The sequence below is a fragment of the Fukomys damarensis genome, unplaced genomic scaffold, assembly GCF_012274545.1.
Source record: "Fukomys damarensis isolate Sample0158 unplaced genomic scaffold, DMR_v1.0_HiC HiC_scaffold_38, whole genome shotgun sequence".
Lineage (NCBI taxonomy): Eukaryota > Metazoa > Chordata > Mammalia > Rodentia > Bathyergidae > Fukomys > Fukomys damarensis.
Window position 1 is genome coordinate 44,966,956 of NW_022900950.1, and position 13,793 is coordinate 44,980,748.

Here is a 13,793-nt window from a genome sequence, read left to right on the forward strand (position 1 = left end):
GGAATGAACTAACCATTCATCAGAACGGAGGCCCAGAGCTGGACTTGTGTGCAAAGCACAGTCTGGGCAATAGTCTGAATATAGGTGAGACTTGATGTGGTGGGTATTTAATCATCTTTATTTTATTTTCTTTTTCTTTGACAGTGCTGGGGACTGAACGTAGGGCCTTAGTTATACTAGGCAAGTGCTCTACCACTGAGCTGCATCCTGGGCCCTGATTTTTATTGTTTATAAATTGATGTATTCTTCAAGTGTCTCCATCTGTTTGCTACACTATAGGGCTGGAGCAAATTCCCATATTAATTAGACACCTGCTCTGTGCCAGGGGGCTGAGGAACAATAGTGAACAGGGCTGATGTCAACCTGCCCTCATTGAACAACAAAGTCACACAAGCGGCTTGTGAAGAGTAAGACCTGGGTACTAGGGTTAAATTTCAGCAAGGGGGAGCTGGTGAAGTCCCCAGCATATAGTCTGTGAATCTCTCTTCCCTTTATCTATTGCTTATTCTTTACAGATGGGGAGGTCCTAGCACTGGGTCCTACTCAAACCTCAGAGGTGAAGACCAGTTTCCAAGGACAGTGAATTCGACTCCTTACCAGACTGGGCTGGGGCTTGTCCCCCACAGCACTTGCTACCAGCTCCATGGCTCTGCATCTAATGGTGACATCATACTTCTGTACACCCTTTGCTTCTCAGAAAGCAGCGGCCTAAATGTGCCTGGCCACTGTTTTTCCTCAGTGCTTCCTAGCTAGATTGATGCTCCAGGTAGGTCATAGCCTTTAATTGCTGAGGAATTTATATTTCGTCTAAAAATATCTGAGTAGTGCAGGATTGAATCTCCCCAGGACTGAGGAGCTATTTCATTGTCATTTCAGTGGGGGATGCATGGGAACAAGAGAGGGAGAGACTTGTCCTCAGAGGCAGAGCTCTTCCACCTTGTCCTGTGCAAACCCAGAGGACAAGTGGGGGAGGTTGGCAGGAGGCTTCCTGGGGGACCCCTTCCCTCTTAACCACAGCTGTATCCTAGTGAGGGATGGAGCCATTGAACACTGTCACTCCCGTGTTAGAGAGGAGTAGGGGCTGAAAAGGGAGGGGGGTTGGGACCTAGAGACAGGCCCAGGTCATGTCACCACTCCTTGTGTGTGGGAGCAGCAGTGAAGAACAGTATAGTTCTCTTCTGGGTCTGCCACCCCACTGAGGCCTGCGTGCCTTTGAGCAGCTCACCCGAGCCCTTTGCAGCTCCTTGCTCCTCCCTAAAGCCAGGGCAGCCACTTGAATGCCTACCACTAGCCTCAGTGCTGTCTGTCTATAACTCAGGCATCCTCAGAACTGTGCACTGCTATTTGCCATCACATTGTTGATCTGAGGAAACAGGCACAGGCACGAGAGACCAACCCCTCCCAGGTGGCCCCACCTCAGCTTTGAAAAGTAGGCTCTTAGGCAAGTTTCTGGCACCAGCCTCTGACAACCATGAGGTATTAGTAGCCTTAATGTTTGTCAGACATGTTGAATTCATCCCAAGGGTTAAAAATATGGAAAACACATTTGCTCACACAGCACAGGTGGTAGGAGATGAGGTGGAATTGTGGGGCACTTGTACAAAGGAAATTCTTTCAGGCCTGGAAACACTGCTATTGGTAAATATCTATGGAAGTAGACAACTGTCTGCACAGCATCATTCAATGATGATTCAGGTTTTAAGCAGTATATGTCTTAGGATCTTTTTCTGTGGTTCCAGCCACACCTTAATAGAAACAGGTGCTTTGAAGCTGTGGAGCACCACACAGAGACCTGGCTTGGGCACTTGGCAGAAATTAGCAGTCTGTTGCTCAGAACTAGGAAGTCTGCAGTCTCCTGTCATGCCTAAGAGAATATTCTTGGCAATTAGGGGAGACTGAGGCCAAGGGTGTTGGAGAGCCTGGGTTCTCAATTCCTCTCACTTCCTGAAGGAAGACATACTTGATTCCTCCTGTCCAGGCCCTCAGCCTTTTATACTCCCAAGTTTGCCTGACAACTCCAACCTCAGGCTGTATGTTTACAAAATCTGTGTCTAGCAAGCCCACTGCTGGGATCTGCCATCTGGGTAAAGGTGCAGGTTGCCATCTGTTGTCTCCAGGACAGAGTTAGGATGGGGACTCACACTGCAGCTAACCAATCTGTGGCCATAGAGGCGTGGGAGGACTGGGCAGGGGGCCCTAGAGATGGCTGTCATCTCTGAAGCATACTGCAGAAAATTTCAAATTCTTTTTACTCATCAGGATATCCCAAGTTTTCCACAGTAAACAAGTATTTTTCTAAAGGAAGAAAAGTTTATTTTACTCGTGTGTGTGTGTTTGTGTGTGTGTGCTTGGGTTGGAAACCAAGACTTCATACATGCTAGGCAAGTGCTCTACCACTGAGCTGTATACTCCCAGCCCTAAGGTTTATTTAATTTAAAAAATGATCTTGGGTTAGATGATCTCTTTTTCTCTCTTAAAATTCTACGATCCCAGTCAAGGCCCTAAGGAAGTTTTCCCTGGTTTCTCTCCTTGGCCTCACTAGTATCTGATTCCAAGCTGCTCCTGTCAGAGACACCTTGTTCCTTGATCTGCAGAGAAATGGTGGGGTAGCCTACAGCCAGGGTGAGGACTGAGCTCCCAGTGTACCCAGGCAAGACCAGGCTGGGGAGAGCAGGTCAGCCAAAGGGCACCTCTAATTGGCCCTGAGATGCAGGCCTGAAGAGGAAGAGGCAGAGGAGATTGACAGAGGAAGTGAAAAAATTCTTTCCCTTTTTACTATATTTCTTCCTAAAAATAAAACAATCCTAAAACTGCCCAAGATACCAAGAGGCCAGGATCTCAGGGAGGCTGGGCTCATTAGGGAGAGATGGCTAATACAGGGAACAGTGAGGATTCAACACAGGGATGTGTGGACCTCATCCATCATGCCTAGGAAGAGGGAGTGACTCTGCTTTCAGGGATGGGCTCATCCACGTGCTAGTGCCCTGGAACCTGGGGACACATACAGGCTCTAGTGAGAAGCATTTTCTATTAGGCAACACCGGAGAGGCTTTTAATTTTTTTTTTCTTTTTGGTACTGAGGATCAAGCTCAGGACCTTGCACTTGCCAGGCAGGAACGGCACCACTGAGCTACATCCCTGGCACATCACGGGCTTTAGAACAAGGTTTTTTTTGAAGTAGTTCTGCAGAGCTTGAAGAAATGCTGTTTGCAAGCAGGAGAGCAGACTATAACTTCACTTTATTTTTTTGGTATTAAAAAGAAGTTAGACACATGAAATCCCTTCACTCAAGAATGCTGTCCCCAGGGAAAGAGAAATGAAAAAAAAAAAAAAAGAAATTTTAAAAATGGAAACAAAACATATAAATAGGGAGGGTGGAGGGGTTGAAGGGAGGGAAGAGGAATGGGAAAAAGTAAGAACCGAGATATGTTGTACACAGGTACAAATTCCCAATAATGAACGTGATCATAATGTATACCTAAAATGTACCAGTAATCTTAATGCATTTAAAGAAATGAATGCTGTCCTCATAAGCTGAGGCTGCAGTGCTAGAGTTCCCCACTAGGCTGGGGGACACTGCGACCTGCAGCGAAGAGGGCAGACACTGCCGTCTGTGGCTTGCTCTCCCCTACACGGACCTCAGAGCCTGGTACCCACGTAGTGACTCCCTTCTTGGCCATGAAAGCAGTTGAAACATGGCTGGGGGCCACGGTTTGGCACCCTCCGTCATGGAACCATGGGACTGTCTCGCTTTCCTGGGATTATGCCTGGGCTTTGTTGGTAAAATGACTCCTTCGCCTCTTGGGAATAATTTTGGGAAGCTTATCACCCCTGATTTTGTACCCTCCATTTATTTATTTATTCCTTTTCATCTTTATGAATTTAGTGGTTTCCCTTACAATTTGTGATGACCCTATCATTCAGGCCTTGGGCAAGGCCAGGTCCCATGGGGACAGGATAAAAGGGATTCTTACCTTGGGGATGTAAGATGCCTCGGGAACTTACCCAGGGTAGCAGGAGCTGTCCAGAGCAAGGCAAACAGAGGAACCGTGATGTGCTCCTGTTTTGGGAATGTTTACCCGCCTAGATCTTGTTTTCTACTTGTGGCTCCTCAGGGGGCAAGTCTGAGGCAAGAGTTAGGGATTAGTGTGGACATGGTCAGGACATCTGGTCTTGGGTGTAATCGTCACTTCTCTGTGGTGCATTTTGCTGTTATGGGTGATAATCACCTTGGCTTGAGGGATCTCTTGGTGGCCAGGACTCCAGTGGTACCACCTCCCGCCGGCCATCCATCCATACATGTGTCCACCCCTTCTAGCCTTGGCTGTCATCTCCTGGTTTCCAATCCTTGCCCAGCATTGATTGGCCCATGCCTACGAATCTTGAATCCATCCCAACTCTCACTTCCTCCTCCCCGTGGCCTCCCCTTCACAATGCCATCCATGGTGCCTACTGGTGAGACCACTGAGAGATGGTATCTAACTTCCAAGTGGCAGCAGGCAGCAGTGAGGCCAGCATGTGCTGCAGCACCTCACACTTTGTTCTCTCTGGCATAGGTTAGTAACCAGTTTCTGCACACTCGCCTCTTGCTGGAGCAATCCCCTCATCAGTCAAAGAGGACAAACTCACTGAAATCCTGAACAGCTGGCTCAGAGTTTAGGACAAGCCAGGAGACACGGTGTGGACTTGGGGCTGGTGGATGGGCTCCACTTCAGTGTTCTCTAAAGAGGCCTCTGCAACAATGAGGCACTATGAAAAACAGTAACTTACTTTAAAATTCGTATGACCGAGGCTCTAAACAAGCCAATCTTAATCTTCAGAAGCGGGTTTCCTTGTTGAAATGTCTCATCTATTTGAGTATATGGTTTAAAAAAAATATAAGTTAAAGATTAACCAACACTGTCAGGATGAGGGGATCCAAGGGTGGGAGTCAGACGACTTCCCTGTGACTGCCTCCTCGCCCTCCTTGGCTCCTCCAGTCCACTTCTGTACCCTGGAGAGGGGAGGAGGATACTGGACTGTGCATGCCCCCAGGAACAAGCACGGCCAAGGGATGGTGAATATTTATGTACACAACTTAAATAAGGCCTAGTTTATATTTGCTTAAGATTATGAACTGCTTTAATAATGCCCCCGGCATTCTGATACTACATTTTGATAAAATCCCTAAGTCACACCAGCTTATCTCTTACCGGTCCAGAGAAACCAACACAGACCAACAAAACAGATTTAGAATCCATGTACTGAAGTTCTTGGTGTCAAAGGAGAAATAAACAGGACGCATCCCTCACAGCATCAGAAATCCCGATGGGTGTGACTCCTTCATGGCATTTGAAACATTCAGATGCAGGGAATACCAGCCAAGGACTCAAGGGATTTTTCTGGGTGCACCTGCCTGGAAGGCCAGTGTCCCCTGACAGGAGGCAGCATTCTTTGGCAAACATGGGATTCATCTGACTGCCTTGCTGCTTTTTTGCAGGACGTCAGGGCCTTTTGTGGTGCTGAGTGTGGGTGAGGCTATGCTGGAAGGATAGGGACAGGGGCCTTGCAGAGTTGTGCAACTCAGCCACCCCTCACCAGCTATTCCACATGGGTGGGGGTGGAGAGGTCACTTACTACCTTATAACTACTTTTATCTGCATAAAATGGACCTCATGAGCTTTGATAAGAGGCTTTTCCTGGCTGTATTGGACCTGAAATCTTTTCTCATTTAGAAAGTTTATGAAACACAGCAAAAGCAGAGTTACATGAAAGGTAAGTACCACACAGCCACAGCCTACGTCTTACTTGTGTCTCCAGACTGTGGCCCTCCTTGAGGTCTAGACAGCCAGGTGCAGGAGTAATCTGCCTCTACCTAGCCTAACACGTCAGAACCCACAAGGGTAGCACCAAACAGGTACTGGGGTGTGTGGCTACACGTAAATGCAACAATGGGAACATAATTGCAGGCAAGTGTTCACAAACATTTATTTTAAACCATAGAGGCATCTCGCAGGGAGAGCCTTACACCAATAATGGCTACACATACATTAGAGGTTAGCGGGCAGCACAGTGGGAAGATGAGCAGAGTGAAAACATTCGTTTTGTTTAGCAGCATAGGATGTAGAACCGGACACAGACATCTCATCCTAGGACATTCTTGCATAGTACCACCTCATCATGCTCAGGAGGTCAATGTCAAGACGGTTGGTCTGGCTGATGGAATCCAGTGGCAAAGGGCAGGGTCTGCTAGGCCCACTCTGGAGAGATCTGTTCTGGGTTCAGGCCTACTACATTCCGAGCCTGACCCCTGCAGAATCTCCTCATTCCAGAAAAAGAGGAAGATACCCATGAAGTAACAAGCCCACTGCAGCCAGGTCCAGGCTGGGGCACAGCCTGTTGGCTGTGCCAATGAATGGACGAGTCTGTGTCCCTGGGGATGAAGCCAGTGGTGGGAGGCACAGATGTGAGGCTAGCACCTTCCCTGTTGTCCAGTTAATAGCAATTTTGGTACATTTTCTTTTGCAAAATGACAGTACCTTGAAAACCAAAGTAATTTTAAAAATAAGGCAAATAGCAGAAGATGTGTATGAATACAATAGTTAATGGCAACAGAAGTATTTTGGTCTGCACTTCATACTGGCTACTGACAATAGGCTGCCATCCATTCAAATGACAGAAAAATATGTAAGAGAGATATTTGATTTAAAACCACTTTCCTTTTCTTTTTTTGAGTTATAGTTCACCCTCTCATATATTCCAGAGGACCAAGAAAACAACTTCAAAGAATCATAAATATCAAGGTCAGATTCCAAACTTAATCAACTTGGAATTCCCAGATACTTCCTCTCCCAAGAAAATCAGATACTCTTGACTCATAAAGTTGAACATTTTGAGGTTATCTATTTATAATGAGATGGTACCATGATTAACTTCCACCTTTATAATCTTCTAAAGCCATACCTTCCTAGGCTTTAGATGGAAAAAATCCAGAAAGCAATTCATTTGATATGGCAGAAACCAAAAAAGGTATGCGTGGCAATATGCTCTCATTTGTCAGAGTGAAATCAGTCCTGTGCTGGTGACAGTTTGGGTTAGACCATTAACATTCATGGAATCACAGAATCACAGGATTTGAAAGGACCTTAAAAAGAACTATAAATTCATGCATCCTCAAAGTTTTAATCTCCTTTTCAACATCTCTGACAAGGGGCTACCTACTGTCTTATAAAAGCTTGCCTGGCATGGGAAATACAAGGGCAGGACCCCCTCCAATTTAGGGCAGATCTAATTTTCAGATGTGGCTGCCATGTGTTAGACCTAAGGAAGCTGCTTGGTGGGAAGGATAACATTAAAAGGCAAAAATGCAAACTAAAACCTGAGGGTTGGAATTCATTCTCAGTTGTAAAGCTGAGCTATAATTGAAACATGAATGCAGATATTCCTAAATTCAGTTATGGGAAAAGGCAAATATAACAGCAAGCAAGAGGCACTTGTGAGCACTGCCATGGGGCATCCCCTCCTTGGCACAGCTAGGTCTTTGGGAGCCAGGTGGCTGCCTGAACCCTCTGTACTCTAACTGCGTTGAGAAAATTCTTCTCCTTCAATCTGGGGAGTGCCCTGGTGACAAGGACTACTGGCATTTGCCACATGGTACTGGAATGGCCTGTTGCTTTTGAGAGTAGTCTGAGGCTAAGCAGGACAGGGACTACCAGTAGCACCTGCCTATCTGGGCATGGCAATGCCTTGTATTGTACATCAGTGCAACTCCCCCACCAGCACAATCTCTGCCTGTCCCACCCGTTTCTGTAGTCTAACCTTCTCCTTTTCACAGCAGATCAGCTAAGCAAGGCAGGCCTACAATTTAGTTGTTAGTCATATCCTTCCATGGATTGTGCATGCATGATCTCCAGGTCCACATCTTAGCTGAAAAGCAGCACATCCAGAAAAATCCAAGTATTAGATACCATGGGTCATTTTCAGATCCAATTCTTGAGATTTCCAAAGAAGCAGCAGCAGTACTAGCACTCACTGCACAGTAAGCCTCTGAGCAAATCTGTCCCAGGGAACTGGGTGTGCCCCCCACCTCCCAGGCCCCGAGGCCATGCAGCATTGGTGTCTTAGTGGCCACAAAGGCTTGGGCTCCAGGCCTGCTGCTGAGTCACCTGATGTTCTCTGGCAATGCCACCTCTCTGTGGTCCTTGTGCACACCATGTGCACTGCAGATTTTAGGCTTATCTGTGCTATTTCTGCAGCCTAGATTTTCTTTAGTCTCTGCTGGGTTAGGATCACCCTGGCTGGGACTCCAAGCACACCCCGATCATTACATTAATTGCATGGTGCTGGAATGGCCCATTTACTCACCTGTGTGGCCTCTGCCCAGCCAGGAAGGGGCCTCAGGCTCATGGTGACCCCGACACCAAGCTGCCTGGTGTGTGGGGGCTCTCAGTAGTAGTGGGATGAGCTGGACCAGGAGAATCACCAATAATCTAGATAACTCAGTGTTCAAAATTGAGTTAATTTCTGTGTTTTTTAATCAAGTTGATAAATATCCACTTTCACACCAGGCAAAATTTAACCTAACATTATTTTAAAGGAGAAAAATGAGAACATTTGGGTAAAACACTTTTCTTTCACTTTAACATATAAATCTTAGTGAACAAGCTCCCTTATGTACAATTATGAAAAGGCAAAACCAAAGGAATTTCATTTAATGAATATTTACGTCCACTAACTGTGACACATAGTTTAGAGCCCCTCTTTTGCTTAAAAGCCAAAATGCAGGCTTTAAGGATTAATGTTAAATAAAAATACATTGTACTTTTAAAAAGTGAAGCTCAGAAGATAAAACTGCAATGTGCTACCAGAAGCTTTCAAGGAGAAGAACAAACCTGGTTCGAGAGCTCTCTGCCTCAAGGGGCTGAAGTCACTCCTCCCACTCATGCAGTTACTAGGTAATATTCAGAAACAGCTGTCCCTTGAATATTCTTTTGGATTCTCTTGTTTATGCTTCAATTATATCTACCTTCCTGGTATGACTGAAGTGTTTTGTCTGCTAGGAACATTCTAGATCAAGATCACGTTCAGTTTTATGACTTTATGATTCTCTGAATAATTCAAACAATAAGAAATCCATTATGGTTGACTGACCACACATAAAATGACACACGGTTCCAAGTATTTAGTTTGAGACCATTTTTGCTATTGTGGAGACACACCCAGGCAGCTGCACACTCCAGCAACATCCTTCCTTCGGGGGAACCAAGAACATGCGATTAATTCCTTTCTTCTGTGAAGTGCAGTTCTGCTGCTTCCTCAACACAGCCACATTAGGCGTTATTTGCCAGAGCTGCTGTATGTTTAATTCAGCAAAAATATATGTAAAGTGCAAATCCAGTAGGGTACAGCAAGAACTATGATTTTCACCTAGACAGGAGAAAAGCCAAGTGCTGGTGCCAGCTTTCACTCGTAATGAATGAAGCCTGCATTTCCACAAAATGCTTGGAAGACATCCAACACCAGCACACATTTCTCTACAGGTTACAAAAATGGTGGAGATACTTAATGCAAAATGCAAGAATTCACAGTATTACAAACATGTACAATTAATCTGCTACATAAAATGTCACCAAATTCAAGTATCCACGTAGACAAGGGGAAAGCAAAGGGCAGAGCAAAGGATACCTTAAAACACCAATGGTTTTCAATCACAGTTTTCATCACCAATCAGATTTCAACCTCTGAGCGGCCCTGTAGGCTGGGCCACAGCACTGCAGGGAGGGAGGTGGCCGGAATGAAGCACAGGGTCACAGAACAGAGACCACAGTGTCCATAGGTGATGGGGCAATCAGCTTTCCAAGTGAGGTCCGAACTAATTTATAACCGGGAATCCACACAAAGCTTGCTGGGTGCCTGAACTCCTGCCTCCCTGAAACTGTATTTCCCCTCATGTGCAGGCCAGGTGCAGAAGTCCAGGAAGTGAAAACAGAGTGACTCACTTCTATTACTCATTTCCAGAATGCAGCTCTCTATTATATACAACATAGTGTGGCCACAGGTTCTAGTAATACACTACAAAATAGTATTTTAAATGTACTCCCCTCCCGTTTTTTTGGTACTGGGGATTGAACTCGGGTCCTTGCACTTGCACGGCAGGCCACCGGACCGCTGAGCTAAATCCCCGGCCCTGTACTCCCCTTTTTAAAGCTCTCTCACAGAGTAACCATGCAGAACAAAGTAGTTATAACAGCTCTGTCTGAACACAAGCAAGCGTGGTGTGAAGTGACAGATGATGACTTTGTGTGCACATACAGGCCTGTGTGCATCCTGGAGAGTGCAGGCCTCCGGTGATGGCTGTCACGTGCCACAGATGCGTAGGGCACACACTCTGGCCCCGCTTCCCAATGCTGGGCCAGCAGAGTCCCTTCCAGAAAGCCCCATCCCTGGGGAGCAAACTGGGTCAGGGTTAGGGTGGTATCCACGTATAGCTTTCAACGGGTATTGCCAGTTAGAAAAGTAATGAATGATTGTGAGGGGAGTGAAACGCTTTCCAGGAAAAGAAAAAAAAAAAAAAAGGATTTCTATTGTATTCAAATCTTTTCTATTACCAAAAACTTGTCAAAGCTGAAGTGAACAGCTACTGTGAAGATAAGGCCCAGAAGGGTAAGAGCAGACAAGTGTTCTCTTTATCTGTGAGACTTTATTTAACCCTGTGATCCTCAAGAGACTTGGTAAAACCCCTTACTATTCCTGACAGGTGAGCATCTCAGGAGGTGGTGTCCACATAAAGTGCTTGGAATGGGGCAGGTGCTTGCCACTAATTTTAATCCTATTTTTTCAGTGAAAATAAGATTTTGAAAAAGGTCTTCTGTATCACTTATCAAGTTTGATTTGATTCCCTCAGAAGTAAGAATTCTTTATGTTCATTTTCTAAAATCTTTTTTCATGTTCCTAACAGGAACACAGCAGGAGCTGTAGCATTCAGTACCTATATATCTCAGATCACATACAGTCTCAATATGAAAATGTGTGAAGTGTTCAGATGAAATACAGTAAGATGAAATATTTGAATGTGTCGATTTTGAAGGGTAAGAAAATACAGATGGTGAGGAAGAAAGCAGGATTACAATCTTAAAGTAATACATGTTCCAGTTCGGAGCTGATGTCACACAGGAAAAAAAATCTTAAAGACATTTATTTTTGGAGCTTGTAGGTTTTTGTCTTGAATGTTATAAGAGCTATGTCAAACAAAACAAAACAACTCAAAAAACAAACAAGCAAAAAATCCCTAACACATAAAGGGCCCAGGAGGCCCAGTTGAATGCTAAATGATCCAGGCACTGATGGTTGAAGCTGTGAATTTTAATCATCTACTTCTGGGACAATGAATGTGGGAACATCTTTCTCACAGCATTTTCTAAAGTGGGAAACACAGAAACCTGAGATAAAAACATGAAGTCAGTTGTACTCAGTGAGAATGTGAACAAGTCAGATAACAGAAATGGATCATTCTTCAGGTAATTCAAGAAGTCAGCTGGTGGGGCCACACAAACAGTTTTTCAATCTCTCCACTGAGAAGAAATAAAAGCAGAAACACCAGAAATGAACATATAAATACCCAAACTCTGGCAAAAAGTGGAGAAAGAAGGTACAAGTAAATGAAGTAAAAAAACAAGAAAAAGATGCTGGCCACATGATATATGCCACAGTGAAGAAAACGTGGAAACTACTTTATAATGACCAAAATACTCTGAACAGATAGTTCCCTTATCTCTCCAACACACAAAGCAACAGGTGAAATGGAGGGCTGAAAGGTATAAAAATTAAACAATACCACACAGATTTTTCTCGGCATAGTCAAAACAATGTAGCAGAGCCAGACTGTATAAACCATTTGTTAAAAAAATATCTTCTTTATATTGTATGAACAAGTTGAAAAGTCCCTGCAAATGTTCTTTTGCTAGTTCACCACTGACTGCATAGGTAAGATACACATTCACCTAGGGTCTTTAGTTTCTCTTATTTCTCACACATCTGCTTTACTTCTCCAGTAATGATCTGGATTAAAACAACCATTTCTTTAGTAAATACTATCTTTCTGATTCCTGTGAGAGTCATCAAGACACTACTGGGGTCATATCCCATAACTGTAAAAAGAAAAAGAAAATACAGGGCAAATTAAAATCAAATTATATTGAAGATGAACAGTCATTACAATTCAAGTGAAGCTTTTTTCATTTAACAAGCAACTACATACCCTTCTAATATGATTCTATATAACTCAAAAACATGCCAAGGGCAGCCTGAAAGTTAATCCAGCTAATGGAGAATAAATGCAGATCAGGTTCATTACGGAGGAAGGGAACTAACATATGTGGGACACTAAGTTTATGCTGTGTTCCTCCCATATCTTCTCATTTAATCTTCTAAACCATAAGACATCAAAAATCAAGGAAGTGAAGCTCTCTGGGTGTACTTCAAACTTGGCTGAAGTAAAAAAAAAGAGGACCTTACTAACCATTTCTTCTGCTGCTGCCTCCAAGAATGGCATGGGGAGGACACAGGGGTGGCCCTTTTTGTCCTGGGCCTCTGCTATAGCACTGAGTCCTTGTGGTCTACTACAGTCCTCAGAGAGGCCCTACTTGAACACCTTTGGATTAACTGACCTCACTGGGAGAAGATCTTGGTTATTAGCCATTGGCTTATTCAAGTCCTACCATTCATTTAATGCTCAGCTCAATCCTGCCCACTTCACTTCCCCAGCACCCCCATCTCCCTCTGCTGAACTCTTAAGGTTATTCTTATCTATATCATTCTTCTGACTGCAGTCTCTTAAAAAAGGCTCCTAAAAAAGCTGCCAAGGATAACTCCTGAGCAGAGCCTCACATGTTCTTGGTGTCCCTATTTACATAAGTAGACCACAAAGAGAAAGCTTAACACGATGGTGCCTTACCTTAATAACTTTGTCAGTTCCAGAAGTCAGTAACCATCCTCTGGTCGCATCAAAATGCACATGCACAATGTTATGTTTACTGTCATGAAAGGTAGCAGTGGGTGCACGCCTGGAAGGAAAAAGAGGAGAGTAAAAGATGGGACATGAATCACGGAGCTCTAGGATAATATTTCGCTCTACTCTTCAGGCTAATGACTAAAACTGCTTCACTATTAGAAATGCTTCCTAGATAGACTTTGCTCTCTGATGGTCTGATATAATTAAAAAAAAAAAAGAAAAGTAAAAGAATTCTTACAGTGCCCAATGGGAAAGAGATGCAATCTCCAAAGGTCCTTCAGGAGAATATGCTGACTAGATGACGTCATCTCTACCCATGCTTTTGAGGAATATTTTTAAAAATCACAGTGCTTTTGTAAAGTTTGTGCTCACAAGGAAGGACTTTTGGTTTCTGGAAGGTTTCAGTTTTCAGTTAGAGCTAAGCTGCTTTATCTAAAAGGCAAATATTCTCACTTGCCCACTACTCCACTGGCTGTTTGTTAATCTTCCTAGGACCCTAGGCCAACCTGGCCTATTTAATTTTTAAAAAGGTGTGTGTTAAAATGCCTAATATCCTACTATCTTTCTAACTGAAGGGTATCCATTCTTTGTCCTTTATTCACTGGTGTAACTGCAGGCTTAAGTTTGTCTGTAGGATTCTAAATCTTCAACAAGCAAAACAACAACAAAAAAATAAACATCTTTATTTGCTTTGCATTTTTTCCCCCTTTTCTTTAAAAAATTTTTTGAGGGCCGGGGATTTAGCTCAGCGGTTCGGTGGCCTGCCTTGCAAGCGCAAGGGCCCGAGTTCAGTCCCCAGTACCAA

At 44.3% G+C, this 13,793-nt stretch overlaps 1 protein-coding gene across 5 annotated transcripts in view; it reads right to left on the reverse strand.

Annotated features, from left to right (window-relative positions):
• Positions 1–5,819: 5,819 nt before the first annotated feature.
• The window catches only part of Wdfy2 (WD repeat and FYVE domain containing 2), a 160,552-nt gene continuing 152,578 nt past the window's right edge, over positions 5,820–13,793 (reverse strand). For 3 of the 5 annotated variants that reach the window (XM_010636954.3, XM_010636949.3, XM_010636952.3), the window contains 2 exons: positions 12,932–13,040; positions 5,820–8,468 (listed from right to left, as the gene is read on the reverse strand). In XM_010636954.3, the coding sequence (XP_010635256.1) occupies positions 8,382–8,468; positions 12,932–13,040 (196 nt within the window). In that variant the 3' untranslated portion in view covers positions 5,820–8,381. Of the gene's footprint in view, positions 12,126–12,931; positions 13,041–13,793 lie in introns of all 5 variants that reach the window. The other 2 variants (XM_010636950.3, XM_033760046.1) reach the window with 2 other exon arrangements.